The following is a 27,942-nucleotide window of genomic DNA, read 5'->3' on the forward strand; positions in this document are numbered from 1 at the left end:
TGGCTTCTTCGTGAACAAATGTACGTATAATTTAATGCAGTTATCAAACATTTCTTGAACAAATTGATTGCACAAAGTGAGCTCTAAATCGAAAACGTCATATACCGTCCCCTTAAATACACAGTTATTTAATAAGTAGAATTTATTTCAAGGAAATTAGTATTTAAAGACGTATACTTACGAATTAAAAATTTGATTTGTTTGAATTTGAACCACGAATTAATTTTATTTGAGCTCCCGATTAAATTAAATTTGTTTTATTTATTACTTCAATTGGTTTTCCTGTACAGTAATACATATTAAAGTGTACCAAAGTGACTCCATTCGTTCATTATTCTCGTTTGACGTTGTTTGACGTAAATACGTTACGTTTAGTGCCATCGGACTAAATTTTTTTACAGTGTTGGTACTTATGTTTGCAAATTTGACACTTAATGCTTACGACATTAAGCTCTTTTCTGTACGAAACATTTATCTTGACTCAAAATTTACGTAAGCGTTTTTATCATCAATGCAAATGGTGCGAAACGTCATTGGGATCCATATTTCTTGACGTTTTTGTTCTGCTTTGTGTGTCTATTTCTTTTATATTAAGTCAGTGCATTTTAATGATTTTGTTTTACTTTTTAATCCGTAAAGCTGGATAATAATAACTCGATTGTAGATCACTTAGATAACACTATCCTTCAGCTCAGACTCATGTTCCACCTTGTATACATATTCACATCGTAAAATATTGCTGGTTATTAAAAAAGCGGCCAAGTGCGAGTCGGACTCGCCCATGAAGGGTTCCGTATTTAGGCGATTTAAGACGTATAAAAAAAAACTACTTACTAGATCTCGTTCAAACCAATTTTCGGTGGAAGTTTACATGGTAATGTACATCATATATTTTTTTTAGTTTTATCATTCTCTTATTTTAGGAGTTACAGGGGGGGGGGACACACATTTTACCACTTTGGAAGTGTCTCTCGCGCAAACTATTCAGTTTAGAAAAAAATTATATTAGAAACCTCAATATCATTTTTGAAGACCTATCCATAGATACCCCACACGTATGGGTTTGATGAAAAAAAAATTTTTGAGTTTCAGTTCGAAGTATGGGGAACCCCAAAAATTATTGATTTTTTTCTATTTTTGTGTGAAAATCTTAATGCGGTTCACAGAATACATCTACTTACCAAGTTTCAACAGTATAGTTCTTATAGTTTCGGAGAAAAGTGAGTGTGACATACGGACGGACAGACCGACGGACAGACGGACAGACGGACAGACAGACAGACAGACATGACGAATCTATAAGGGTTCCGTTTTTTGCCATTTGGCTACGGAACCCTAAAAACAGACTGTATATTAAAATATTTTCACAGGGTATGATGTCATTTCTACTGTTCTGCATCGCATTTGTGTTTAGAACTCGTAGGTACGAGTACCTACGTTGAATTAGGCAATGAGGCCCCTTAGGTCATTGTTCCATTTATTCACCCAGCGTCCTTGGCTTCCAATTGATGTTCTTGTTATGTGTATGGACCATAAGGACAGGACTATGCTTTATCCACGCATTATGGCTAGGATTTCACTACGACTACGAGTTTGAACTTCTATGCATTTATGCAGAATTTCGCTATGTTAAGTATATTCGCCAAATCGAATGATACAAACATAAATATAGTGATGTCATTGATGTCTTAGGAAGATATGTTAGTTTAGAAAATATATTTACTGGGGCACAGTTCAAGTATATATTAGATCAGCTGCGAAGCCCGCCAGACAGGCACCAAAGCAAATAATATATTGTTATTGCCTTAGTAAGGACTAAGTACCTATACCTACACATTTTATTTTTCTGATGTCACTGGTTGCAAACCATGTTTTAAGCCTCGTATGTACAGCGAGCAGCAAAAGTGCTTACCCATTTTATGAATTATATCCTTTCATAAAGTGGGTACGTACGTACTTTTGCAGTTGTGTGTACAGTCTAAAATTTTAATTTATGCCCCATTTTGTACTTAGTCACAGTGACAATAGTATGAGGTCTCTAGCGACTTTCATATTAATTGTCACTGTGACAAGATACGAAATGGGTCATAAATTAATACTTTTGACCGCACCTACCGGAGGGCTTAGCCAAGATGACAATAAGAAAATGGCAATAGTCACGTGGCTTTTCGTAACATCTGTCGTCCCGATACATTTTTCGCTTGACGGTTGACGAAGTACGATTGGCTTAGTTGACTAGGTCCAGGTCTTATAACTCTGCTAATGTTGCGAATTAGTGACCCATGCCCATAGATTTATCTAATGATAAAAAAATATAGACTTTATATTAATATTTCGAATTTTAACTGTGCAAATGTTATTTCCACAATATTATATTTTTATTTGTTATATTTACCAACAAAGCATGTGTAGTTAATATTTTTTTCGTTTTCAGGTATGTACGCAGCTTCCATGTTTGATATAATGTTTCTGGTGAGTACCTAATCCACCGTTAAGGAACACTTAAATGAAAAACAGTGTATGCAAAACTAAATTCAATAGCATGATTATGATTTTATGACTGCATTTCAGCCATAGCTGCACAATTAGGTACTAACTCGACATAGTATGACTAGTATGTAATATACAAATGATTATATATATTATGGAAATTTATTTTACAGTACAGTATTTTACCGGCCTAGTGCGGTAATTACTACAATACATACCTATGTCAAAAATTTAAAGGGCCCTTCGGTCGTGTTTCAATTTATCGTCACTCGTTGCGAATTTCCTACTTTTCACACTTGTATCGTAATGTACTATCAAAGAAATGCAGCACCTATTTAATACGTAACACGTAATGTCGTGTATCACCTCAGCCGTGTATGGTGTTGATTGCCCACACGTGTACACCGGTTACGTTAGAGCCGAGCTGGCTGACTCACCAGAACAGTTATTTAAATTGATGTTGTTGTTTACATGCCCTAACATAGATTTTTCAGAATGTCTAGTCTATTTTGTTTATTCTAAACACTAACACTAAGTGCTTATGAGTACATGAAATTTAATTATACTTATTTATACTTAGTATTTAGAATAGAATAGAATAGAAATAATTTTATTCGTGAGCACAAACACAAAATACTACAGCAGCTATTACTACAGCAGCACCATTATTAGACAACTAGACACATACATATATATATTTTGGTCGTCTTGGCCTGTATAAATGCTCATCACCCGTCCACTTCATTTAATTTAAACCATTGCTAGTGGAACTGTCCCCGTTTTGCCAGATTAAATATGTTTATTATAACTTACTTGGCTGGCACGATGACCCAAAATGAGTCGTGGCCTCCAACACAAGAGCACGCCACTTTGGTCGGTTCAGAGCGGTATCACGCCAGCTTTCGCCGACGCCGAGCTCACGGAGATCTGCCTCCACTCTGTCCGCCCAACGATATTTAGGATGACCAACAGGACGGCGTCCCGTTGGTCGACCCAAGTAAGCCCTTTTGGCTGCCCGATCTTCACCCATCCTTTCGAGGTGGCGAGGTGGCGGTGGGTGGTGGTGGTGGTATTTATTATAACCTGAATTCTTTTGATCATTTAATAAGCGAATATAAGCCTCCAAGGCTTTCGCTGGTTACGCGTTTTAATGATGCCCTTACAGAAAGTTTCTATGTATCTAATTTAAAAGTAGATAATACCTTTAGGAACGTAATGAACATAGAATAAACGCATAAATAGGGATTTCAGTTAAATAATGGTTCACTCCTACAATTTCAATCCTCATGCTTAAGAAATAAGGTCGAGTTTTGCACACAGACCAATGCCAATTTTACCTTGATTTACCTCAAAAACATCCGAGTCGATCTTCATCTTCAGTCTATTGAACGTATCTTGATTGACAATATAGACGACTCGACGCAAAAAGAAAATAAGCTAAGTATATTATTGGTAAAAGTAATGCGACATTGATGAAACCACTTTTACATAATATTTTCTTTTATCTGATTTATTTCGACTTGTTCAGTATTCATCTTTTGAGAAGAAAAAGCGATTTCATTGGAAAACACGAGTTTTGGAAAGTACAAAGAGCCGCTAATGTTGTTTTCAAAGGGCTTACCTCAGTTCGCAAATTGCGGGCATCTTTCTCCGTCACTCTAGTTACGCCTTAATTGGAGTAAAAGAGAAAGATGCCCGTAATTTGGGAACTACAGTGTTCGAGTTGGTCTAAAAACTTAATTGCTATTTTTTTTAATCTCTTGATAAGTCGCAATAGTACCTCCACATAACAAAATTCGGCTTGCCGACCCCTGCGCTAGTTTATTTAGAAGCCACTAATTAGTAGTAAAGCAAAGAGACATTCCCGTAATGACCCGTATAGCTAAGCGTGTGAATGTGATTGCGATGGCCATATAAATGCCCTTTAAGCAGTATCCGACAAGAACCTGGCTTCAAAAGGTCGGGTGATGAAAATGCTGCCTGTTGCTTGCCTGCAGTGCCTGCCTCCCGTTTTTTTTTCAGTAGTTCCTATAACACGGTTGATTACTTTATGGCGTTATTCATTAACGACTGCTAAATTAATCAGTTGATGATCGCCGTTTGTTCCTATCTGTCGTTATGTCGATCATCATCTGATTAACTTAGCAGAAGTCAATGAATAACGCCGTTACTGTTTAAGTAGAGTTTCCACCCAATAGAATTCTGATATCACGCTCTTCAATTCTCCCTATTGTCTGCCAACCATCATGTTTTTATTTAAGCTCGTCCTAATTAGTCTTATGGATTGCCTTATTAGCTACCGTCAAAGTATAAAACTCTGCCATTTAACATAACTTGGCCCACCACGTCACAGTTCAGTAAAAGCGAAATAACTTAAGAGTAGTTACAGATACATTTCTTCACTCTCTTCAGAAAGATGCCCGCCGTTGTGACGATGGGCAAAGTTTTATACTTTTACGGTACTATCACGAAGAATTTGAAACAGTTAAGCCAGAAACTACTACATATGCTGTGTAAACGATCCATCTCTTTAATGCTAAAAGCAATAACAGCCAATACAGGCATGTTCTCTTGAAAGGTTTTTAGTGTTATTTTCTCAACTTCGCAGCGTGACCTTTATAAGATTTATAGTCCTATTAAAACCGTGTCTTATCTTGTAAATATCGCAGGACGTTTTCTTATGCTGTAAAAGTGTAGGTAGTAGGTATCTATTGTCTAGGTATCAGTACATTATGAACTTATTGTTAACGATGATAATGAGATGATGAGACACGTGTTTGTGGGTGTTAGTATCCAAAATTTAGACGGTAAACGATCTGAAGTGCATAAAGTCCGGCGGATACCTTCGGTGTCCGCGGTAGGCCCTCAGCAAGTCAGCAGCTCAGCATGCAACCGGGACAAACGCTAAAATGTAAAAAAAAAAGTTATTAAACAGTGTTTTATTTTTTATTACAGATGTTCTTGAAAGGTCACTGACCTCGTGAAATATCAGACTCGATTCCTTAAGCCTGTCTTATGAACTTTAATGTTCACGTACGCTTTGCCACCCTGATAATGATTTGATAACGTATTCAATGCATGTGACACTGATATGTAATGATAACATATGGACCGCAAAGATATTCATTTTAGGGTTCCGTACCCAAAGGGTAAAAACGGGACCCTATTACTAAGACTCCACTGCCCGTCTGTCAGTCTGTCTATCACCAGGTTGTATCTCATGAACCGTGTTAGCTAGACAGTTGAAATTTTCACAGATCATGTATTTATGTTGCCGCTATAACAAGTCAACATATACCTACTAAAAACAGAATAAAATAGATTTTTAAAAAACGTGATTTCTTGCTATTTTTTTGCGTAATAGTACGGAACCCTTCGTGCGCGAGTCCGGATCGTACTTGGCCGGTTTTTTAAATCTTACTCTACTGCTTATAGAGGCTAGCACAATAACCCTTGACTCACCACAAATAAGGAAAGGTATTAGGGGTTGTCTCTGTTACCAAAATTTTTGAATCCTAGATAATTTCTGGTTTCTAAATTAGGTATGTCGGCTCAGACTGCTGTAAAGGGTAATCAATACCGCTTTAAATCCACTACCAGGTGGCTTTGGGTTCGATGACGGTGCCGCCTTCCCACACACCGATTGAAACTTGAAACCCCTATTCTACCCTAAAATGTTCAATGTAATATTTGCCTATTAATGTTCAATGTATTATTATTATTGCATTGAATAATTTTACAAAATTATTCAATGTTAAGTAGGTAGTATGTCTCACAACAGTTTAATTTCTCTGAGTAAATTCTAAATTGTAAACTAGTTAGTTGCAAATTGTAAACTAGTGAGTAACTTATATAATCACGCCTATTTCCCGGAGGGGTAGGCAGAGACCACGGATTTCCACTTGCTACGATCCTGACATACCTCTTTCGCTTCCGTTACTTTCATAACATTCCTCATACACTAGCATACTATACTTGTAACTTGTTTTGAAACAAGTGAGTCTAAACCGTAAAATTATTCAATGTTAGCATGTCTCACAACGGTTTAAATTCGATTATTATTATTGCTTAAATAAAGAGAATAAAATGAAGGGTACCTAATCAATATTATCTACCTTATACCGTGTTGAAATGAAATGAAATATTTATTGTGTGAATTCATAATTATGTGTTAATCAACATACTAACGAAGGGCAATGTACCATTAGTTAGGTACATGTTTATGTAATATATATACCAACTTCCGCGAAAATGTAATGTTTGTAGGGTCGACTACAAAGAGATGTATCCACTGTAGGTACAACGTTGTGATAATTTTGTGATACCTACTCCATTATAAAACTCAAGGCTAACTCCAATTGTTATTGCCAACTTGGATATTTTCAAGGTTTGTTTGTAAGAAAATGGATACCTATGTCACGGATATTACTTCATGTTAACGAATTCTGGCAAATCGCAGTAACAAAATTAAACAAGTGTTTTTTTGTTTGATGATATTTTAACGCCTTTTGTACCATCCCACTAACCCGGGGTTAACCGGTTAAACCGTTAACCCAGTGTCAGATTGTACTGGTAACCATGGCAACTCCAAGTTTAACCAGTTAACCCCGGGTTAGTGAATGGTGCAAGTGGCCCTTAGTGTGTAGGTTATCTGTTCAAAATACTACCTATACATGTGTCTATACATGCAGATTTGTCTCCCCCCACACCCCCGGCCCGCGCGGTCCTCTAATTAGTTGACACCTACAGACAGACGAAATAAGACATGCACCTAAACGCCTGTGTGGTGCTCCGCGAACATTGTGAATTTCGGATACCTGGAAGAATCCTGTGCCCTGGCCGAGTCCTCTGTGCGGATCACAAGCCCTGGAGAAAGGTTAGTGCTGTCTGGACAAACTGACAAATAATTATTTATCCCAAAATTGTGTACCTACTTGTCCCGTTCTCAAACATTTTGGTAGCAGAGCGTGGTTAGATCCCCTCTTTAAATAATTTTTACGCCCCTTGCTATAAACAACTACAATTCCCCCTTTCTTAACTTTATTCCCCCGTTCAGTGAATTACCTATAGTTTTAAATCGTAAAATTGCATTCTGGAATTGGTTACATAACTTTATAACGGTATCCTGCAATCAACTCGTCTTTAGATTAACCCGATCGCCGTATGGTAATTAGTACCTTATTTCAAGGGCCGACGGCTCAATATCGCTTGCAAGTTTTAATAACTAACACGTGGATTTAAAATTTACATTCAATAAAATCAATGCTATATAATCGTTCCCCTTAAAAGAAATTCGTTTAACTAGTATTCTTTAAACCCCCTTTAGTATTCTGACTGCAAAATAGAATTGTTAATTTTTACGTAAAATAATTGTTGTTGTTAGGCAAACCATCGCGCTTCCCAATTAGACCCTTATCTGCAAGTGCATACGTTTCAATTTAAAGTGTCTTTACGATTAATATTCAATTTTCCTGTTGCTAAGTGGTGTTTATCGTTTGAGTTATAATGGGTGAGGACGGAAATAATGATACAATTAGATCGACATTATTCACGGAAACTGCTGATTATAGAAAGTCAATCGGGACTTTAAGATTAACCAGTGAGTGGATTTCGAATGCGCACTCACAAATTAATACCGCGGACCGCGCCCGACTTATGGTTTATGTAAATGACCTTGAAGAACAATACAAGGAGTTTCGGGAGGCTAGTGCCCAACTCCTTGGCGGTTTAGACCAGGCGATAGATGTGGAGGAATATACCTATGTTCAAGGCCTCGTTCGCACAGTGCGCGACCAAGTTGTCGATATTAAAGTTAAACGTAACGAGATAGTCGCCCCTATCTCCGCGAGTACTCCAATGCGTTCGGTGCCCGACCGGGCTACTATTGTTGCCGCTGATTTTGACCTCCCGCGTCCCCAAAAATTACCTGATCTTCCAATCCCACGGTTTAATGGGCGATCGGACGCTTGGATTAGCTTTATTGATCAATTTGACAGCGTCGTTGATACCCGAAGTGATTTATTACCCACCCATAAAATGCATTATTTAATGAGTGCTTTATCTGACGAACCAAAACGTTTGGTACAACATTTGAAAGTCGAAGCCGGTAATTATTGTGTAGCCCGTGACCTTCTTAAAAGAAGGTATCATAATACGCGCGTCCTGGCCGATACCTACATTGCCCAAATAATATCCCTGCCGGATATTAGTCCTCGGTTGACTGGACTACGCGCCAGTTTCCTCAATCCTTTACTTACTGCCTATCGTTGTTTAGAACGACTCGAGTTACCAGTGAAACACTGGTCTTATATACTTGTTCATATTTGTTTTGGAAAGCTTCCCGCGGACTTGAGGTCACGTTTTGAACGCCGCCACGGGGACGGCCAAAAGGATTTGCCTACCTTTGATAAGCTTATAGATTTCTTAGAAGAAGAATGCCGGCACCACGATAACGTTGGAAATACCTCTCTGGTGGATGCCGCGCCTTCCTACTCCAAAACCGGTACGGTACCGCGAGTCCCACGTGACCCACGTCATGCGTTGGTTGTCGAATCCAATGGCCGTTCCTCGAAGTGCCCTATGTGTTCGAGCCAAGCTCATTACCTACGCGAGTGCAGAGATTTTTTGGATATGAGTCCCCGCGATCGCTCGAATTTCGTAAAATCAAATGGCCTGTGTTATAGATGTTTAGATAAACACTCAATCGCATCGTGTACGCGCGATTATCGTTGTAGTACTTGCCGCCGTCCTACCCATCACACACTTTTGTGTTTTAATGACCCGCGTAACCCGGTATACCCCCGTGAAAACCCGCAGAATCGATCGGTTGCCTTTCGTCGCTCTCCTGAACCAAACAGACCTAGCTCCCCCCACCCTCGCACGGGCGGGGGTGCTCGCTATTACGTCATGAACCGCTCTTCACCCCGTCCTACTTCACCGACCTCACCCCGTGCATCCCCCCCTCCATCTTCTTCTAGATCATGGCGCCGCTCTCCGAACCACTCTCCTACACGGTACTCTTCCCCACCCCCTCGTCGTGATGTGCGTTCCCCTACCCCTACGACTAGTAGAGATAGGCGTGCAGCGTCTCCACGCCCTTCTCGGCCTGAAACTTATAAGGGCTCTCACCGCGAGAGTCCACAATAACTAGACAGCCCCCCTCCCCCGCTCCCTTCTCGTGCTTCAATAATTATAAACCCAGATCTGGTCGTACTCGCTACTGCTGTTATTCATATGAAAACCTCTAACGGATATTACGTTGAAGCACGGGCTCTGATTGATAATGGTGCTCAAGGCTGTATGATTACTTGTAATTTAGCGGTAACCCGGCTCAATGTGCATTTAACCCCTCCCCCCTCATCTCCAATGGTACTTTATGGCATTGGAAATATTCCCGCCTTGACAATACGCGATTGTATCCCTGTCACGTTCAAGCCTGTTCACTCCTCCTCACCAGTTACTACGGTTACCTCAACTATGGTCGTAGATACAATTGCCGGTATCCACCCGGATGTGGAACTGCCCCTATCGGTCCGATCAGCAACACGATCACTGCACCTCGCCGATCCCTTATTTTATAAACCCGGCCAAATAGATGTTTTATTAGGAGCTGACGTTTTTGGATCCTTTTTACAACCCGACGTAATTCAGCTACAACCCTGCGGTCTAACAGCTATATCAACTAATTTTGGTTACATCATATCTGGGCCAGTTACGAATCTCCCTAGTTTAAAGCCCCCTATGACAGCCCTTTCTTTAACTCAAGTCGTTGAGCGATTCTGGAAAATAGAGGAACCCCCTGAGCCACCTCAACCCAACCCTTTAGATATTGAATGTGAGACATTTTTTAAGACCACCACTACTAGAAACTCTGATGGTACCTTCGTGACAAGATTGCCTTTCCTAAGTGATCGTCCCTCCCTCGGTGAGACCCGCGGTATAGCTGAAAAAAGATTCCTTAACTTAGAAAAGCGGTTACAAATGAACCCACGGCTAAAATCTAAATATATTGAATTCATGCGCGAGTATCAGAGGTTAAATCACATGTCAATATCCTCCGTAGATTTGCGTTCGGTAGAGCATTATTTTGTACCCCACCACGGAGTATTTAAAGCTTCTGACAGTGAAAAGCTTCGCGTAGTCTTTGACGGCAGCAGTAAAAGCTCAAACGGAATATCTCTTAATGAGTGTTTACACACAGGCCCTAAGTTACAGCGGGATATTACCCATATACTTCTAAATTTTCGTAGGCATGCAATTGTATTTGTTACTGATATCCGTATGATGTTTCGAATGTCGTGGATACATCCCGAGGATAGGCGGTTTCAGTTACTGTTATGGCGCGAGTCCCCTTCGGAACCTCTCCTTACCTATGAACTTAATACCAATACTTATGGCTTGCGATCAAGCCCCTACATTGCGATCCGCGTACTTTTTGAACTGGCGGAACAAGAACGCTCCAAGTACCCTCGTGCAGCGGCGGTAATTGAATCCGACGTGTATGTTGACGATTGCCTGACAGGAGCCTCAACCCTTGAAGAAGCTCGTGACCTTAAAAATGAATTAGAATCTTTAATGCGTGCCGGCGGTTATGAATTGCGGAAATGGCTTTCAAACAAGCCAGAACTGTTAGATGATCTCCCCCCTGATTACCTCCAACCGCTTCATACAATCCGAGATGTTGAAAACCCCCAAACAGTAGCGGTCCTTGGAGTCCAGTTTAACCCCGTGACTGACGCATTCACATATACGACGCGAGTAGACTGTGATAAATATCCTACTAAACGGAAGGTGCTATCTCTGATAGCTCGTACCTTTGATCCCAGCGGTTGGATTTCACCCATCGTGTTTAAGGCCAAGGTCTTTATCCAGCGGCTTTGGCTTTCGGGCCTTGATTGGGATGCCCCACTTACTCCAGAACTAACGACCGAATGGTTAACATTTACTGAGGAGCTGATGAATACCATAAAACAGATTTCAATACCTAGATGTATTTTTCCCCCGAAACCTCAGACTTATACTTTACATGGTTTTAGTGACGCCTCAGAGGCTGGATTCGCTGCCGTAATCTACCTTCGCGCTGTAGATCAACAAAATAATTGCTCCGTTCATTTGTTAATGTCCAAAACAAAGGTCTCCCCAGTTCGGACCCGTCTCACAATTCCAAAACTGGAATTGCAGGGAGCTGCGCTCCTTTCAAAATTAGTCCAACACGTTGCCTCCTGTCTGCAGAAGTCAATAGTGTTAGACGCCATCTATGCTTGGACGGATAGTCAAATTACTCTTGCCTGGCTTAATACTTCACCACATGAACTTCAAACTTTTGAAGCTAATCGTGTATCTCAGATTAAAAATGCTGAAATCCCATCTATATGGAGACATGTTCCCGGCAGTCTCAACCCTGCTGACTGCGCCTCCCGGGGCTTATCCCCTCGTGCGCTTCTAAATCACCCTCTCTGGTGGTGCCCGAAGTGGCTACAACAGCCACCATCTAGTTGGCCATCTGACAAATTATGTCCGATCGCACAACTTCCTGGACTACGTTGTCTCTTAGTCACCAGTGCAAGTTGCATTCCAAGTCCTGACTTTCTGCTAGAACGCTTCAGCTCATTCCAAAAACTAATCGGCGTAACCGGTTTTATTCTTAGATTTTATAAAAATGCTCGCTCACCTAATCATCGTGAAACTTCCCCTTTCCTGACTGTAACTGAAAGAAAAAATGCTCTTGTCTTCCTCATTAGGCTTGTACAAATGACCTCCTTCCCCACAGAAATTGATCTCCTCAAACGTGGATTAACAGTTCGTTCCCCTAACATTCAAAAATTAAGCCCATTTCTTGACACAACCGGTTTAATCAGAGTAGGTGGCCGCATACGGCACGCTGATATACCATTCGATGCGCGTCATCCTTTACTTCTCCCAAACACTGGTAATTTCGTGAAAATTCTTATCTTGCACTACCATAAAGAAAACTCGCATGCCCCACCTGGCGCGTTACATAGTATACTAGCCCGTGAATTTTGGATCCTGTCAGTTCGACGACTAATAAATAATATTGTGTTTAAATGTCTGCCTTGTTATCGTTTAAATGCCATCGCGAAACAACCTTTCATGGGTGACCTCCCAAAAGACCGTGTAACAGCCGCACGTGCATTTAAAGGAGTTGGTACAGACTTTGCTGGCCCATTTTATACGAAAGTACAAGCGGTGCGTAATAGGAAACTCGTAAAAACCTATCTGTGTATATTCGTGTGTCTTGCGACTAAAGCGGTCCACCTCGAGGTAGTCTCGGACCTAACTACAGAAGCCTTTCTCGCAGCACTTACACGTTTTGCCTCTCGACGCGGTTCACCCTCTCTTATACGATCAGACTGTGGACGAAACTATGTAGGCGCGGACAATCATCTTATTGAAGTTCATAATTTCCTAAACCTTAATAAATATACAATAGGCTCAGAGATGGCAAAACGAAATATTACCTGGATTTTTGATCCCCCGACCACCCCTCACTGGGGCGGCCTATTCGAAGCGGCCGTAAAATCGGCAAAGGCCCATTTAAAACGAGTAGTCGGAGATACCCCACTCACATATGAAGAACTTACGACGGTTTTCACGAAAATTGAAGGGGCCCTTAATTCTCGGCCGTTGTGCCCCCTATCGCCAGACCCTAACGATCTTCAGATTCTGACACCGGGACACCTTATTATTGGAGAACCCCTTACTGCCATTCCTGAATATCCGCTACAGGATATTAAAACTAATAAACTCACCCGATTCCAGCTGGTGCAACAGATGTTTCAACATTTCTGGTCACGGTGGCAAACAGAATATCTATGTACCTTGCAGACAAGGCCTAAATGGGCATCCTATACAGACCCCCCCGCCGTTGGGGACTTAGTACTCCTCAGGGAAGATAATGTTCCTCCGTTAGAATGGCGACGCGGTCGCATCATATCAATCCATCCTGGGAAGGATGGCGTTGTGCGCGTTGTACAGGTCCGGACGGCTACCGGCGTTCTGACCAGACCCACCAATAGAATTATTCGTTTACCCGTTTACAAACCTGTCAATTAACCTATTCCATTCCAGAATGCAACAAATTACTAGAAGTATATATAATTTTTTTTTCTCGTAAACATGGTGATGTTTAGGGCGGGGGTATGTTCAAAATACTACCTATACATGTGTCTATACATGCAGATTTGTCTCCCCCCACACCCCCGGCCCGCGCGGTCCTCTAATTAGTTGACACCTACAGACAGACGAAATAAGACATGCACCTAAACGCCTGTGTGGTGCTCCGCGAACATTGTGAATTTCGGATACCTGGAAGAATCCTGTGCCCTGGCCGAGTCCTCTGTGCGGATCACAAGCCCTGGAGAAAGGTTAGTGCTGTCTGGACAAACTGACAAATAATTATTTATCCCAAAATTGTGTACCTACTTGTCCCGTTCTCAAACATTATCTATTTACATAAAAACTATCAGATCCTACGCATAATTATTGTTACCTAACTACTGTTTTGACCGGTCTGGCCTAGTGGGTAGCGACCCTGCATATGAAAACGATGGTCCTGGGTTCGAATTTCTTTAAGGGCATTAATTTGTGTGATAAGCACGGACATTTTTCCGGAGTCGTGGGTGTTTTCTATGTATTTAAGTATTTATATCGCTGTCTGAGTATTAGGTATAGTATAAAAATGTTCACCGATATTAACTCCTTGTGCAGAGAATATTGTAAGTACATAATGCACATGTCATGATAATGTGCCTTTATCAATTGGTCTGCCTGTTGAAATACGTGACCTCGATTGCCACCCACTCTCTGGCGACGATAACACGAACGTGCAAAATTGGCGTAATTGTTAGACCAATAATCGACAGCTTACTGCTATGCTATCACTTTAGTTGTGCGAGCAGTGGGGGGAGACACTCCTCCTTTCGGGGAAACTTGGCTCCATTCGGCTAATTGCTCCGAGCAATTACCACCACTTGACGTAATTACCATTACTTGAGAAGGTAAGCGGTCTTGACGTGTCTTTTAATTGAAAAACGCTTTTTAAAAATCAAAAACTATTACTTATGAAAGCAGAAGAATATAAATGATCGTATTAGATTCATAATTGTTACATATTTGCCGTAACTTATTTTTAAAATGTGATTTTCAATTAAAAGACACATCAATATTGTTTACCTTATTTCTAATACTAAAAAAACGAACTATAGTTTATTTCACACATGGCGCCTGAGATAAATCCGTGTCATCATCAAATCCAGAATTAGATCGTCCGTGACAGTTTGTGTGTCGCAATCACGGTACTTATCATTCAGTTGTGCTATGAACTATTTTCGGAATCTGCCATCAAAACATTGTGTAAGGCATAATGGACGTGACCGAGTTTCTAATGTCAGAAAACTTTATTTTCATTCAAGTAGATGGATGGGAGCGGGTGTCCAAAGGTAAGGGCACTTCCCGTTCGGTCACAGATGTAGGTAACTTAATGAAGATATAGCGGCTTCCGTGTGGTGATCCAGATGTATTCTAACATAAAGTGTTAGCCAAAAACGTTACAAATAGTGCAGGCATTATAATCCAGCATAATTTATTTCTTATTTAACATACAGATGTAAGTATTTGTCCAAATATGACTTTATACTCTTTATAGATCGTTAGTTTAGAATAGAAATGTGTGTAAAAAATTCTTTGATTTGCTATTACGCTGATGTAATAATTATATAGGTATCAAAAACGGTTCAAAAAGACTAACCTTAAGCTGACCTGTCTAATAAGGCAAAGAAAAAGAAAATAAGGAATTCGTATCCCACAAAAAGGCTGATCCCACAGTCAGATGGTAATAACAATTGCCAAGGAGAGAGATCACTCAGTTTGCATCTATTACCGATTCGTTCCGGTTTTATAAAAGTAAAAAGTGCCGGCACTCCGGCGCACGCACGTTGATCGCGATTATTTGTAAGTATGGCTACGTGCCCCGTTTACTGAGGAGTTACTTATTTGTAAACATTGCGGTGTTGATCAACATATGGTTCGTTAATAATTTAGGTGGGTGGATTATTTTGATGAAAGTATGAATTTGAGAGTAATGGAACAGAAACAAATGATTATGGGGTCTAGCTAAGGTGACAATCGTTGACAGAAAACGCCAATCGGAACTTAATTAATGTGTGGAAATAGTCACGTACCTTTCCGTAGCATTTATCATCTTGATCTATCTTGGCTAGGCCCCCAGGAATCTTCAAATTGCGTTTGTTTGTAAACAACTCTCGAACTAGCATTTATAATTTATTTTTACCATGGGAACGAGTGTCACCGAAAAGTTGATTCACTTCACCCATATACTTTTACGCGTAGCCTCATCCGCTACTATTGATGTCGATTGCTGACTGTAATTAGATTACTTTCGAACTATGAGTCTGTTAAAGATTGAATTATCGGAAAACGATAAACAACAACACTCAGAACTCTCAGTAGCCCCAAAATCCCCAAATTAATCGCGGCCGTATCGAATTTAGAAAATCGTGATTCCACGTAAATTTCTCCTTTGATAATTTACAATTATAATGCCACAATTGTTAGATTAAATTGTTTGCTATTTTTCGAATAGGTACTGTTAGCAGCAAATGTGGCTACACAGAAAACAATGCTTATTACGATATGAACGGACGGAATAATAGTGTCTGTAATTGTAATTTGTAACCTTAAAACGCCAGGGGCCCGTTTCTCAAAAGCCTGTAGCTTGTAATACAAGCGGATGTCACTTTTTGACAGCTTTTGTTAGAAAGGGACTTCCACATGTATTACAAATTACAAGCTTTTGAGAAACGGGCCCCAGATCTCCCAAAATCGTATTGAGATGATACCAGCTGTCAACGTACCCTTCGTTTTTTAGAGTTCCGTACCCAAAGGGTAAAAACGGGCCTATTACTAAGACTCCGCTGTCCGTCCGTCCGTCTGTCACCAGGCTGTATCTCACGAACCGTGATAGCTAGACAGTTGAAATTTTCACAGATGATGTATTTCTGTTGCCGCTATAACAACAAATACTAAAAACAGAATAAAATAAAGTTTTAAGTGGGGCTCCCATACAACAAACGTGATTTTTGACCGAAGTTAAGCAACGTCGGGCGGGGTCAGTACTTGGATGGGTGACCGTTTTTTTGCTTGTTTTGCTCTATTTTTTGTTGATGGTGCGGAACCCTGCGTTGGTGGAACCCTGGAACTTGGCCGGTTTTTAGGGTTCCGTAGCCAAATGGCAAAAAACGGAACCCTTATAGATTCGTCATGTCTGTCTGTCTGTCTGTCCGTCTGTCTGTCCGTCCGTATGTCACAGCCACTTTTCTCCGAAACTATAAGAACTATACTGTTGAAACTTGGTAAGTAGATGTATTCTGTGAACCGCATTAAGATTTTCAGACAAAAATAGAAAAAAAACAATAAATTTTTGGGGTTCCCCATACTTCGAACTGAAACTCAAAATTTTTTTTTTCATCAAACCCATACGTGTGGGGTATCTATGGATAGGTCTTCAAAAATGATATTGAGGTTTCTAATATCATTTTTTTCTAAACTGAATAGTTTGCGCGAGAGACACTTCCAAAGTGGTAAAATGTGTGTCCCCCCCCCCTGTAACTTCTAAAATAAGAGAATGATAAAACTAAAAAAAATATATGATGTACATTACCATGTAAACTTCCACCGAAAATTGGTTTGAACGAGATTTAGTAAGTAGTTTTTTTTAATACGTCATAAATCGCTTAAATACGGAACCCTTCATGGGCGAGTCCGACTCGCACTTGGCCGCTTTTTTTGAAAAATACTATAGCGTCCGCGTTCAAAAGTTATACTTATCTCACAGTCTGATCGTTCTACGAGAGACATGTATTTTTGTTAACTTATTAGATAGTTAATGGTAGATAATTTTGACGCGTAGTCTAATCCGCTCATTTTGATGCTGATTGTACCGTACCTAACCTACATAAAATGATTCGGGCACTCCGTCCGCTTAGCAACTTCTGCGGCTGACTGATGTATAAACAAGAACAAAGTATTCTGTCAAAGAAACACCTGTAATAATAGGTGTAAATGAAAAACAATAAAATTCGAAAGGCAAAGCGCCTTTGAAGCCGTAAGTTAGTTGGAGTTGACATTGAATTTATTATTGTGTTGCTGTTTTTAAGCAGAGTTAGGATCGCTTACGTATCATTGAAGTGCCGAATCGAGAGCCATTACTGATTTCGCTACAAAAAAATCGCACTCGATGAAGAATTTGATTAAAAAATTGCAAAGAATATATTTTATTTTAAATCAAATTCCCTATCGATTGCGACTTTTTTGTAGCGAAATAAGTAATGCACTTTAATTATAGGTACACCGTACTTTGTGTTTTGTTAAATAATTAAAAAATAAAATAAAAAATTCTCGATTTGGGACCACAGTGAGTATGCTGTGCTCTGTGCTTTTTTATCCCAATACCGAACTAAATTGACAATTTGATTGACCAATTTACTACCCAATTATCCTGCCTTTGTACCATTTTAGCAGATCGGTTGGATAAACTGACATTTTGTTATCTGGGCGGTTATAATGTTGCTCTCGAATTTTTTCTTATTCAGATTTCGATAAAAGTTGTTGGATACATAAAGTTCCCTATTTTGTACAATTTAAGCGAAATTATACAGTATGCCTTAAAAAAAACCTTCCTCTAAGTTACGAAAATACTATTATTGTTTATTATTCAAAAAGAATTGTAATTACAGCGTTTATGAATACGAGTAACTACGACTAGTACGAGTTACGAAATTGCATACCTACATTTTTTTCGTCACAACTGTCACAAGTTGTGATTTCTTATTTATTCTGCCGAAAATGGAAGCTCTTCAAACCAGCAAAAATGTTATGCAAATATAACGAAGCACAAAATTCGACAAAAAATATAAATCTGCCCATCTGGTATATATAAAAAAAAACAAAGTTTACCTACCTATAGTAAACCGAGTGTGCGGGGCCTTGGCATACACGTGTACCTATAATTGTAATGTAGCTTTACATCACAGAAGGGTCCTTATCCTTCAAGTGCAATAAGGGCGTTTCCATCTGAAATTCCAATATAAATTCTGATAAAAATGTTCTTATTGCAGATGAATCATAAGGACCCTTCTCTTATGGAAAGCCTCAATTAATCTGCTGTCTCTGGGGCTTTCGCCGTTGACCTTGGCGATGGCGAACACGTGTCGATACTGCCGTTGCAACGTCTTGAGAATGCATCGTCAACATTGTTTATGTACTTACATGTATTCTGACAATAACTGTAATGTATCTGCTGTAGAGTCTCCGGGGCTTTCGCTGTCGACCTTGGCGTACACGTGTCGATGCAACGTCTTGCATCGGCATCATTGTTTATCTTATCTGCGTATAACAACTACCTACGATGGTCACTTAGCTTGTTTACTGTACGTGGATAAGTTTAACATTTGATACTCAAGGATGATTCGGTATTTATTCAAAGCTAAACACTTGAGAAACAGCCGTTATCAAGTCTCAGTCTGTTCGTATAAAAAATTGTATACAACTTTGTATTAATATATAGTTTGTTGACACACAAAAAAAACGTGCTTTAGTTAGAGTCATTATACAATAGATTCAGCCAGTCATAGGTTGAAATAACTGAGTCATGTCGGCTTGTTTATATTCTCTTAAATACCTACAGGGTGTAACAAAAATAGTGGTGATCCGTTTAAGGGTATATCGTATTCTGAATAGCAAAAAATAGAAGAAACATTTTTTTGATACGAAAATATACTTGTTTTTTATGGGGCAGGTCGTTCAAGTCAGCCAACCCTAGATCTACTTTTTCCTGATCAAAACACAATACCGATTATACCACTATTTTTGTTACACCTTGTATAAGAACAGACCAGGCATAGCGTGTTAAAAAATGGACGAATCAACTATCTGACCGACACATACTTACATCTGTCCACGACATTTAAACTTTAATCGAAACTTCCCAATTTTACGTAACAACAACAAGCGATTTGCTCTCTGATAAACCTAAAATTTAGACAAATATTAAATTAGGAACGTGATTTATTTTTTTAAATAAAGCCACTTTTGATAACGACGAAAAAAATATCGGTCTAAAAGTTGATTTGCCCAAAAGCAAACGTTGTGGTTGGTCCGATTTAACCATAAAGTCTTAAATTCGGAAGGAAAGGTCTTAATAAGTATAGAGCTTTATAGGTGTCTTAAAACCATTATTTTTACCCTATGCGTAATAAAACTACTTGGCTACACGTTCAGTAAATCATTTACAACCTCATTCCATTTGCTTTGTCAGCTATAGCCGCTATAACAATGAAATATAAACTATTGGCGTAGAAGCATTATTAGCCCACTTTCCCATAATAATATCTCGTCTTGACACCTAAGTATCTAATTTCACGATAAATAATCGTTCGACCTTGCCTTCAGCACGTGTTTGGACTCTAGCATTGTATACAATACTAATGTACATCATTGTAAATAGTGCTTATAATCTGTTTGTACACGTGGAACAATGTGGATGTATTTATAGCTGATTTGTGCAACGGCCGGGTCGCAAGGCGCTCAAGTATCATAAGTTTTTCGATGAACATTTGTAAAATTCCAACGATAAGAGCGTGTGACTTTCAATTCGGAGGTCGCGGATATAAACCCAGGCTATAGTATCAATGAGTATTTCAGAAAGTATGTACGATACATCATTTGATATTTAACAGCCACTTTAGGGTCAAGGAAAACATCGTGTGAAAATTTTGGACTCCAATATATAGGGCCTTATCGACGCTTGTTTAAACTTCTATAGTTAAACATCTTTAAACTTCGTTACCTTATCCATACGTACGATCAGCCAGCTTGTAATCAGTAAATTAGAGAATGTGGTGATCTCTTGATATGGATTGTGATCAGCCAGCATCCAAGACACATGTTCGGCGCCGTGCCAAGCCGTGCATTGCCATTGCAGTCTGAGTCCGGGCAATCAGAGTGATGGTAATACAAGATGTACAGTTGTATATAATGGGAGAGAACAGCTATTACTGGTTGTTCGGCGCTCGGCAAGCAATGGAACAATTCCCCACCTAATTTACCCCTATCTCACTTATATATGAATGTTAAAAGAATTAATTAGATTATATGGAAACGACGAAAAGCATGTGACCAACGCTCTCCCTCGACGACATAACCTACCCCGCCTACCTTCCGGCTGATTATAACTAAGTATCCAATCCCTTTCCCATCCCAGAGCATGTCACTCTCCATAAAATTACGTCCCCTGGTGTGCCGGCTAGTCCGGAGCAGGCATATATGTTCCTGGCTGGGTGTGGCGTTTCTTGTCTCGCCTTGTCAATTTAATGAAAACATTCCTTACTCGTTTTGTGAAGTCTGCTAAAAGGTAGGTAAATTGGCATTCAGGTGCCCATTTAGAAAAAAACTGTCATCAGCTGTCTACATTAATGAAGTCTCTTTGCTCTTGTAAAAAGGCAGCAGAATACAATCCGACCTGACGTTACTCAAAAAGATGACAAAGAAGGAGGTATTTAATGTAATGTTTATTCGTCGTATTATTCGCATGAAGAGGATTTTTGTTGAGTAAGGAAAATTGTTTTTAGAAATAAGAATTAATTTTTAATTTTACATTTCACCAGGTGGTGGTAAAATGTTCCCTTTTATTTGAGGCCATTATAAGTATGTAATTAACATTTTAAGATATAATGATCCTAACTAATACTATTTAGAGTCATGGGTAGAGTCAATTTTGAAACGTTTATAATTTTCACGAATTGTCTTGAATTATTTTTTATGATAGGTACATATTTCGATTTGAGAGTTAATCAGAAATTTAATAAAAATGTGGAGACATTTCGTAAACAAATCCTTAAATAAATAAGACGATCGAAAGGCGTTAATGATCCTTAATCTCACAAGAAATTTCTGAAATCAATCAAAATAGGTAATGGCGAAATTTAATTTTGACGCGGAGTAAATAACCACTTGTGAAGTTTACAATTTGAGTAATCGAATATTGGAACCAGGTGCTAAGTATTTTCAACCGTTATTATTGGACTTCTTGAATAATTACGATACTAAACTAATAACAATGTTGAACGCTACAAATTAGGAGGTCTCCCGAAGTTAGTTAGAAGAAGATTAAATTGAATATAAATCAATTGGCTCGTCTTCTCTTATCCGTATTTATACGCATTTTACAGTTTATAAACAACATTTATAAATTAAGGTAACGTTCGGATTCAGATTGCACCTGCATTACTGCTGCAGAATTGTAGTGCGACATTAGTGCCGCAAAAGTCAAAAATCCGGGGATTTACTAGGTATCTATTTAGTTGACGGTTTTTCGTCAAATTTCGGAAAATTTAATCTATGTATTTAGAGTTCCCTATCCTGTATAATATAAGCAGTGATCACCTTACGTCCTTATGTCACAATGTTCCTTTGATCCGAGTTACAAATCGTATGGAATTCCCGTAACTCAACGGGAATATACATATTATAATATGTATTTTTTTTTCTCAAAGGGTTTTCGTGGTTATTCCGTTGTATAAGAAGTAGGGAGCTTTTCAATTCATCCACCCATGCTTATCTTTACACTGTATAGCCCGAGACTGGGTATTAAGAAACTGGGATATTAAATCAGGTAGCCGCTCCATGTAATTATTAAGCCTAGTTTATCATGACATACCTAATTTGAAGAGAGTCTAGTCAAAGTTAATGGATTAAATGTCCCTTACGTCTGTGACCGGCCGCATTATCCCCAAAACATGACACAAACACTTACCGAAATGATGTACAGTTCGCACGAATTCTCGCAGCCTGAGTAGGCAAGCGAATTATTATAGTATGGGGCAAGGTAAGAGTATCCATTATGCGATGTGAATGCTCATTAAATAGATATATTATAGAAATTAGTATACCAACCGGTGAAAATATTTAAACGATCTACATTACTTACCTCGCGTTAACGAGTACTGGAAACACTTGTATATAAGTTACATAAAAGTAACCTTAAGTAAAGCAGGTACCTACCTATAAATAAATAAATAAATATTATGGGACATCTTACACAGATTAAGCTAGCCGCTAGCCCCAAACTAAGCAAAGCTTGTAATATGGGTGCTAGACGACGCTATATATACTTATATAGAAAAATACATACTTATATACATAGAAAACACCCATATATATATGACCCAGGAACAAATATAAATGACGTGACTAATCTGCCAGATAAATTGGTTTGAACGAACCCCTGAAACTCTTTAAAATAAAACTTATGTAAACGGATTATATTGCGTGTAGGTAATGAATTTTAAATAAGTAGGTACATCCCGCCGTTTCCGATAACTTATTTTTATTTCATGAGTACCTAACTATCGCGGGAACTGAACACAATCTACCTATTAAATTTTTTTTAACTTAATTTACATCCAAACACAAACTGCCGTTGAGTGTATGTCCGTTGCAACACTCATAGTACAAAAAGCTGCGTTGCAAAACTAATAGTACGACACATATAATATTATACTTCTGATGATATTTACCTGATAAAATGGCTGCTGACTGTACTAACAATAACAAACTGAATACTTGAAACTTGAAATCGACACGACCCCATCAAATCAGCGGTGTTTGTCCATCGGCGCTAATATATTGGATTAAGGCCAAAGGGCCTACGTTAACATCGCAAAACGATATCTGCTTCTTTATCGTTCTCGCGTATGCGAGCGACAGAGAGGTAGATAAGATTACCTTTTTCGGCCTTTCAATATGTTTGCAGTAGGAATGATTGTTTACAGCGGCCCTCACCATTCCATCAACATTCCATGTCCAAGCTTCTGACTTAATGGGATGGTCAGATGGCGGGCGACATATAGTTGGTAAATCAAATTTGTCAGTAAATAAGAACAAAAAAAACTATACTCATCCTTTTCTTTTGGGTGCTAGTACTAGTGTACGACAAAGATAGTACGATTCTCTCTGTCTATGTTTAAAATGAGACAGTCCTTTGACAAACTATATGTACCTACAAATAAGAAATATGTTCCTAATAAATGCGCATAATCATTTATTCTATACAATCGTACCTACTTAATTGGAAATTGTTCCATGATTTGTCAACATAATTTTTCTGTGTAATCGCTTTCGCATTCAAACATAAAAGACGTAATCGTACTTGTGTGGCGAACGCTTGATAATAAATATATTTATATAGGGCGTTCTTATTGGCGAATAAAAGGAAATATAATATTCTGCGAATACATATAAGAGCTAGGCTCACAATGGGCATAGCATTGATGTCACAGGGCGAAGCGTAGGTGTCCTTAGACACCATTCTTTCCACTACCGTTTTAATTTACTAGACAAATCTGCTGACTATATATAACTATTCATTTACTGATTCTAACTTTCATGATTTGCGTAATTTATTTAATGGAGCGGGACTCTACACGGACTACACGCTTACACTTTCTGTATATTTATTTGTTAGTAGTTCACCAAATCCCCAGAACTCAGATTCGGGGGACTTTTGTATCATGTATTTTGAAATTCAAATTGAGCGCGTCTAGGATAAAATGTCCCAAATCTTATTCACGCATTCTATATTGTTCATGATTTAAGTCTCATACACGTGCATGGACAATAAAACCGGAAATAGGATGAATATTGTACATGTAGCTTTTTTATTTATTTATAAATATACTCGTATGTACCTACTTTAAAGGTTTTGAGCCTTGATTGTGCTGATATTAAGACTCAGTTTCCTATGTTATCTGTAAAATAATGCACGAGTAAGCATTTTCTCTTCGCAATTATTCGTGAACGTGCAAGAAATGTTGAGCAGTCATCGTATTATCGCAGCGCGCGCTCAGCTGTCGCAGAACTGTTGCTAACTGCATCACGCACGAGTTTAGAGAAACGTTAAGCATTTACGACTGTAGTATAAACCAGGCATCATTAACGTTTTATAATGTTTTTATTTTACGATAAAATTTTAGGTCCGCTATCCGCTTTACGATACAATACAATAGTAGTATATGTGACTGCTACATAATGAGAGGCGTTAAAATACGAGTGTGGGTTTAAGAAACGAACGTCAGTGAGTTTCTTAATAGGATCACACGAGTGTTTTAATCCACACCTCACACCTCACCTCATTTACACCTCACACCTCATTATAGAAAACAATACAAATAATACAGAAAAGAAGAGGTTAAACAACAGGCGGTCTTATCGCTTTCTATTTCAATCAAAGTTATTTTATTACTCGTGCTCTGCTTTCCTTTTTAACCCCCAACCTAAACGAAGGGTGTTACAAGAACTACAGTTTCACCTTCACCACTATGTGTGTACTGTGTATGCACAGGCAGTTTTTTTTGTCCTCCTTCCATCATTTGTTATACGCACTAAGGTTTTATCAAGTCAGTATAATCTTGTATGTTATCGTTATCGTATACCATTCAGAGGACCATTAAATCTTGAAAAAAATCTTTACTTTCAGATCCTCCCGTACATCGACGGGTTCAACCACGTGTCGAAGATCGCAGCTCTGACGGACGTGGAAATCAGCTTGGTGCGCGCGTGTGTCCAGAACCTCGTCTACTACGGTGTGGTTACTCTAGTGCCCATCTTCCAGTACTGTGCTGTAAGTACACCTTTACCAAAGGTTACAACCACCCTTTATTCCTTGACTGCCTGTATTCCTTGACCTAATCCAAGAAGCAATGGTGCCGTAAAATCATTATGCATCGGATAAGTCCGACTTACCGGTATTTCAGAAGGACGCAGTTATAGTGCAATGACATAGAACACTTTGTCGTCTAAGCCCTATAATTGTATGTAGCTTAACATTAGAATCGTTCTTGGTTTCTAGGTGTACAGTGCGACGCCCAAGTTAAGACAGCTGACGAGATGCGCAGGCCTACAGAGGCAGTGTGTAGAATTTTGCGCGAGATCATGTAAGTACCTACCTCCTTTATGGGGCATACGTTCTGTTAGTCTTCGAAGTAGCTTGTAATTCTAGCCGGTCGACGCTTTTGAGATTATAATTAAAACTTTACTTAAATCTGAAATTGGGGTTCATCATTCGCCACCCAAAGTATCGCTGCTGTTGTTTCACACGTCTTGAGTCATCTTTGACAGTTAAACGGAATTCGCTCGAAGAGTCTTTTAGTGGCTGAGGTGCATGACTTAATTGACTTACTTACTTATTGTTTTTTTTTTGTATGTTACAGCACGCCAACTCCCAAAAGTGTCAGACCTTTTCCGCATGTACGCTGGTATGACGTACGGAAGCACCGTGCGAGACCTGTGCCGGCGCGTGCGGCCGCAGGAGCTGGCCGTGGACGAGCGCAGGCTCGTGCTGTTTGGTGTGCTGGAGGGGCTGATCCGGCGCGTCTACAAGGTACCTACATATCTCTACATTACAGCGAGCTGCCAATAGTGTCAGACCTTCGCATGTACGCTGGTATGACGTACGGGAGCACCGTGCGAGACCTGTGCCGGCGCGTGCGGACACAAGAGATAGCGAAGACTTGTGCTGTTCGGAGTTCTGGAGTGGCTATAATCCCATGCGTTTATATACCTTCTTTTGTTGCTAACTTCATATCAAATAAATTTAAAAATGTCGTTTCTCACTGGGGTCGTTAACAACGTCGTCGCCAGTTCAAACTGTACAGGACGTAACTACAAAACTACTTGGATCCCTTTAAATATTGACCTGCACTGCTGTGCAGATAACTATGTATTGTTGTGTAAAACGCTTCACACACATTATTTAATTCAATAACTGACGACAGGAAGGATGCAACAATAAGTATATAGAGGTCAATGTATAGCTGCGTCCTTTGTAGTCAGTCACTGAATTAAGTAAGGTTTGTGAAGCGTTTAAGCTGGTGCAACATGTTGCAGGAGTATTGACTAGAAGTTATCCTTTGTAGCATGCTACAAAGGATAACTTCTAGTCAATACTCCTCAATAACATAAAATACGATTTTTTTAACAAGCAGAAACGTCTGCGAACGCCAGACCAGAGTCCCGGTTCAAGTCTCACCCAGGCAATCATTTTTCCACTTTTAAATTTATTCTATGCTTAACATAAAACACCGTACATTCATTATTTTAAAATATAATTCCCATACTAATAAACCCTATAAAAAGCGCCGGTGGCCTAGCGGTAAGAGCGTGCGACTTGCAATCCGGAGGTTGCGGGTTCGAACCCCGGCTCGTACCAATGAGTTTTTCGGAACTTATGTACGAAATATCATTTGATATTTACCAGTCGCTTTTCGGTGAAGGAAAACATCGTGAGGAAACCGGACTAATCCCAATACGGGCCTAGTTTACCCTCTGGGTTGGGAGGTCAGATGGCAGTCGCTTTCGTAAAAACTAGTGCCCACGCCAATTACTGGGATTAGTTGCCAAGCGGACCCCAGGCTCCCATGAGCCGTGGCAAAATGCCGGGACAACGCGAGGAAGATGACTAATAAACCCTATTATTTCTCGACAGTACCCAATCACAATGCACGACGACGCGTCGTCCCTGGCCAGTGAACACAGCCAACCGCTCGTGCGCACCTACAACGGACTAGTCTGTCTCGACGAGCTGTGTTGCCAGGGCGGGCTCACCGCGCAACAGTTGGAAGAACAATTAGAAAGGGATACTAATGTTGTGTTCATTGTCAAGTGATCTATACAGCGGCTGTTTCTGAACTGTGTTAACAACTTAACCTTTTGGACGCCAATGACCGATTAATCGGTCACAGACCACAGAGCAACATCGACCTACGTGCATATACATATAATCAGCTTCAGTTTTGACACTTCAATGATGTGGCGTTTGAGTGACAGCTTTTGTGTTTGACACGGCGTGGAAAAACGTTAAAAGAGGCACAGAGTTGTGTTCGACAAGTGATCTCATAGGTGAGGACTTGGACTAAGGACCAATGAAAACGCCAGCGCTGATTTGCCAGATAATTTTATTTTTATTGAAGTACGTATTGTAACAGGGGTGTAACCGATGTAAATAAAGGTTAGGTTAGGTAGGTATATAGTGTGATCGAGCTTGGTAAAGTTCCCACAGGGACTATAATATGATAGATAAGTTTGTAATCTGGCAACACCTATGACAAATGCCAAGCATTTGTTACCAGAGTTGCCACTGTTGCCAGTATCTCCTAAAATGTAACATCGAAGAAAATCCTTAGATATATGGAAAGTGGAAGAATGCTGTGAACCCTTAAAAAAATTTAAATATAATAAGAATGTATATTCGTATCTTCAACGTATGATTTGTTTATCCGATGTTTATTCAAGTTTTCAGAGGTTTTCCACGAAGCTGTTTACCTAATAGTTATACATAAAATTATATTTTTGAGTGTTCAT

At 39.4% G+C, this 27,942-nt stretch overlaps 1 protein-coding gene across 1 annotated transcript in view; it reads left to right on the forward strand.

Annotated features, from left to right (window-relative positions):
- The window catches only part of LOC134653154 (GATOR complex protein NPRL2), a 59,758-nt gene extending 32,479 nt beyond the window's left edge, over positions 1-27,279 (forward strand). The window contains exons 5-8 of the mRNA XM_063508490.1: positions 25,061-25,204; positions 25,433-25,517; positions 25,794-25,963; positions 27,068-27,279. Of these exons, the coding sequence (XP_063364560.1) occupies positions 25,061-25,204; positions 25,433-25,517; positions 25,794-25,963; positions 27,068-27,247 (579 nt within the window). The 3' untranslated portion in view covers positions 27,248-27,279. The remainder of the gene's footprint in view (positions 1-25,060; positions 25,205-25,432; positions 25,518-25,793; positions 25,964-27,067) is intronic.
- Positions 27,280-27,942: the final 663 nt, after the last annotated feature.

Source organism: Cydia amplana, chromosome 12, assembly GCF_948474715.1.
Source record: "Cydia amplana chromosome 12, ilCydAmpl1.1, whole genome shotgun sequence".
NCBI classification, from domain to species: domain Eukaryota; kingdom Metazoa; phylum Arthropoda; class Insecta; order Lepidoptera; family Tortricidae; genus Cydia; species Cydia amplana.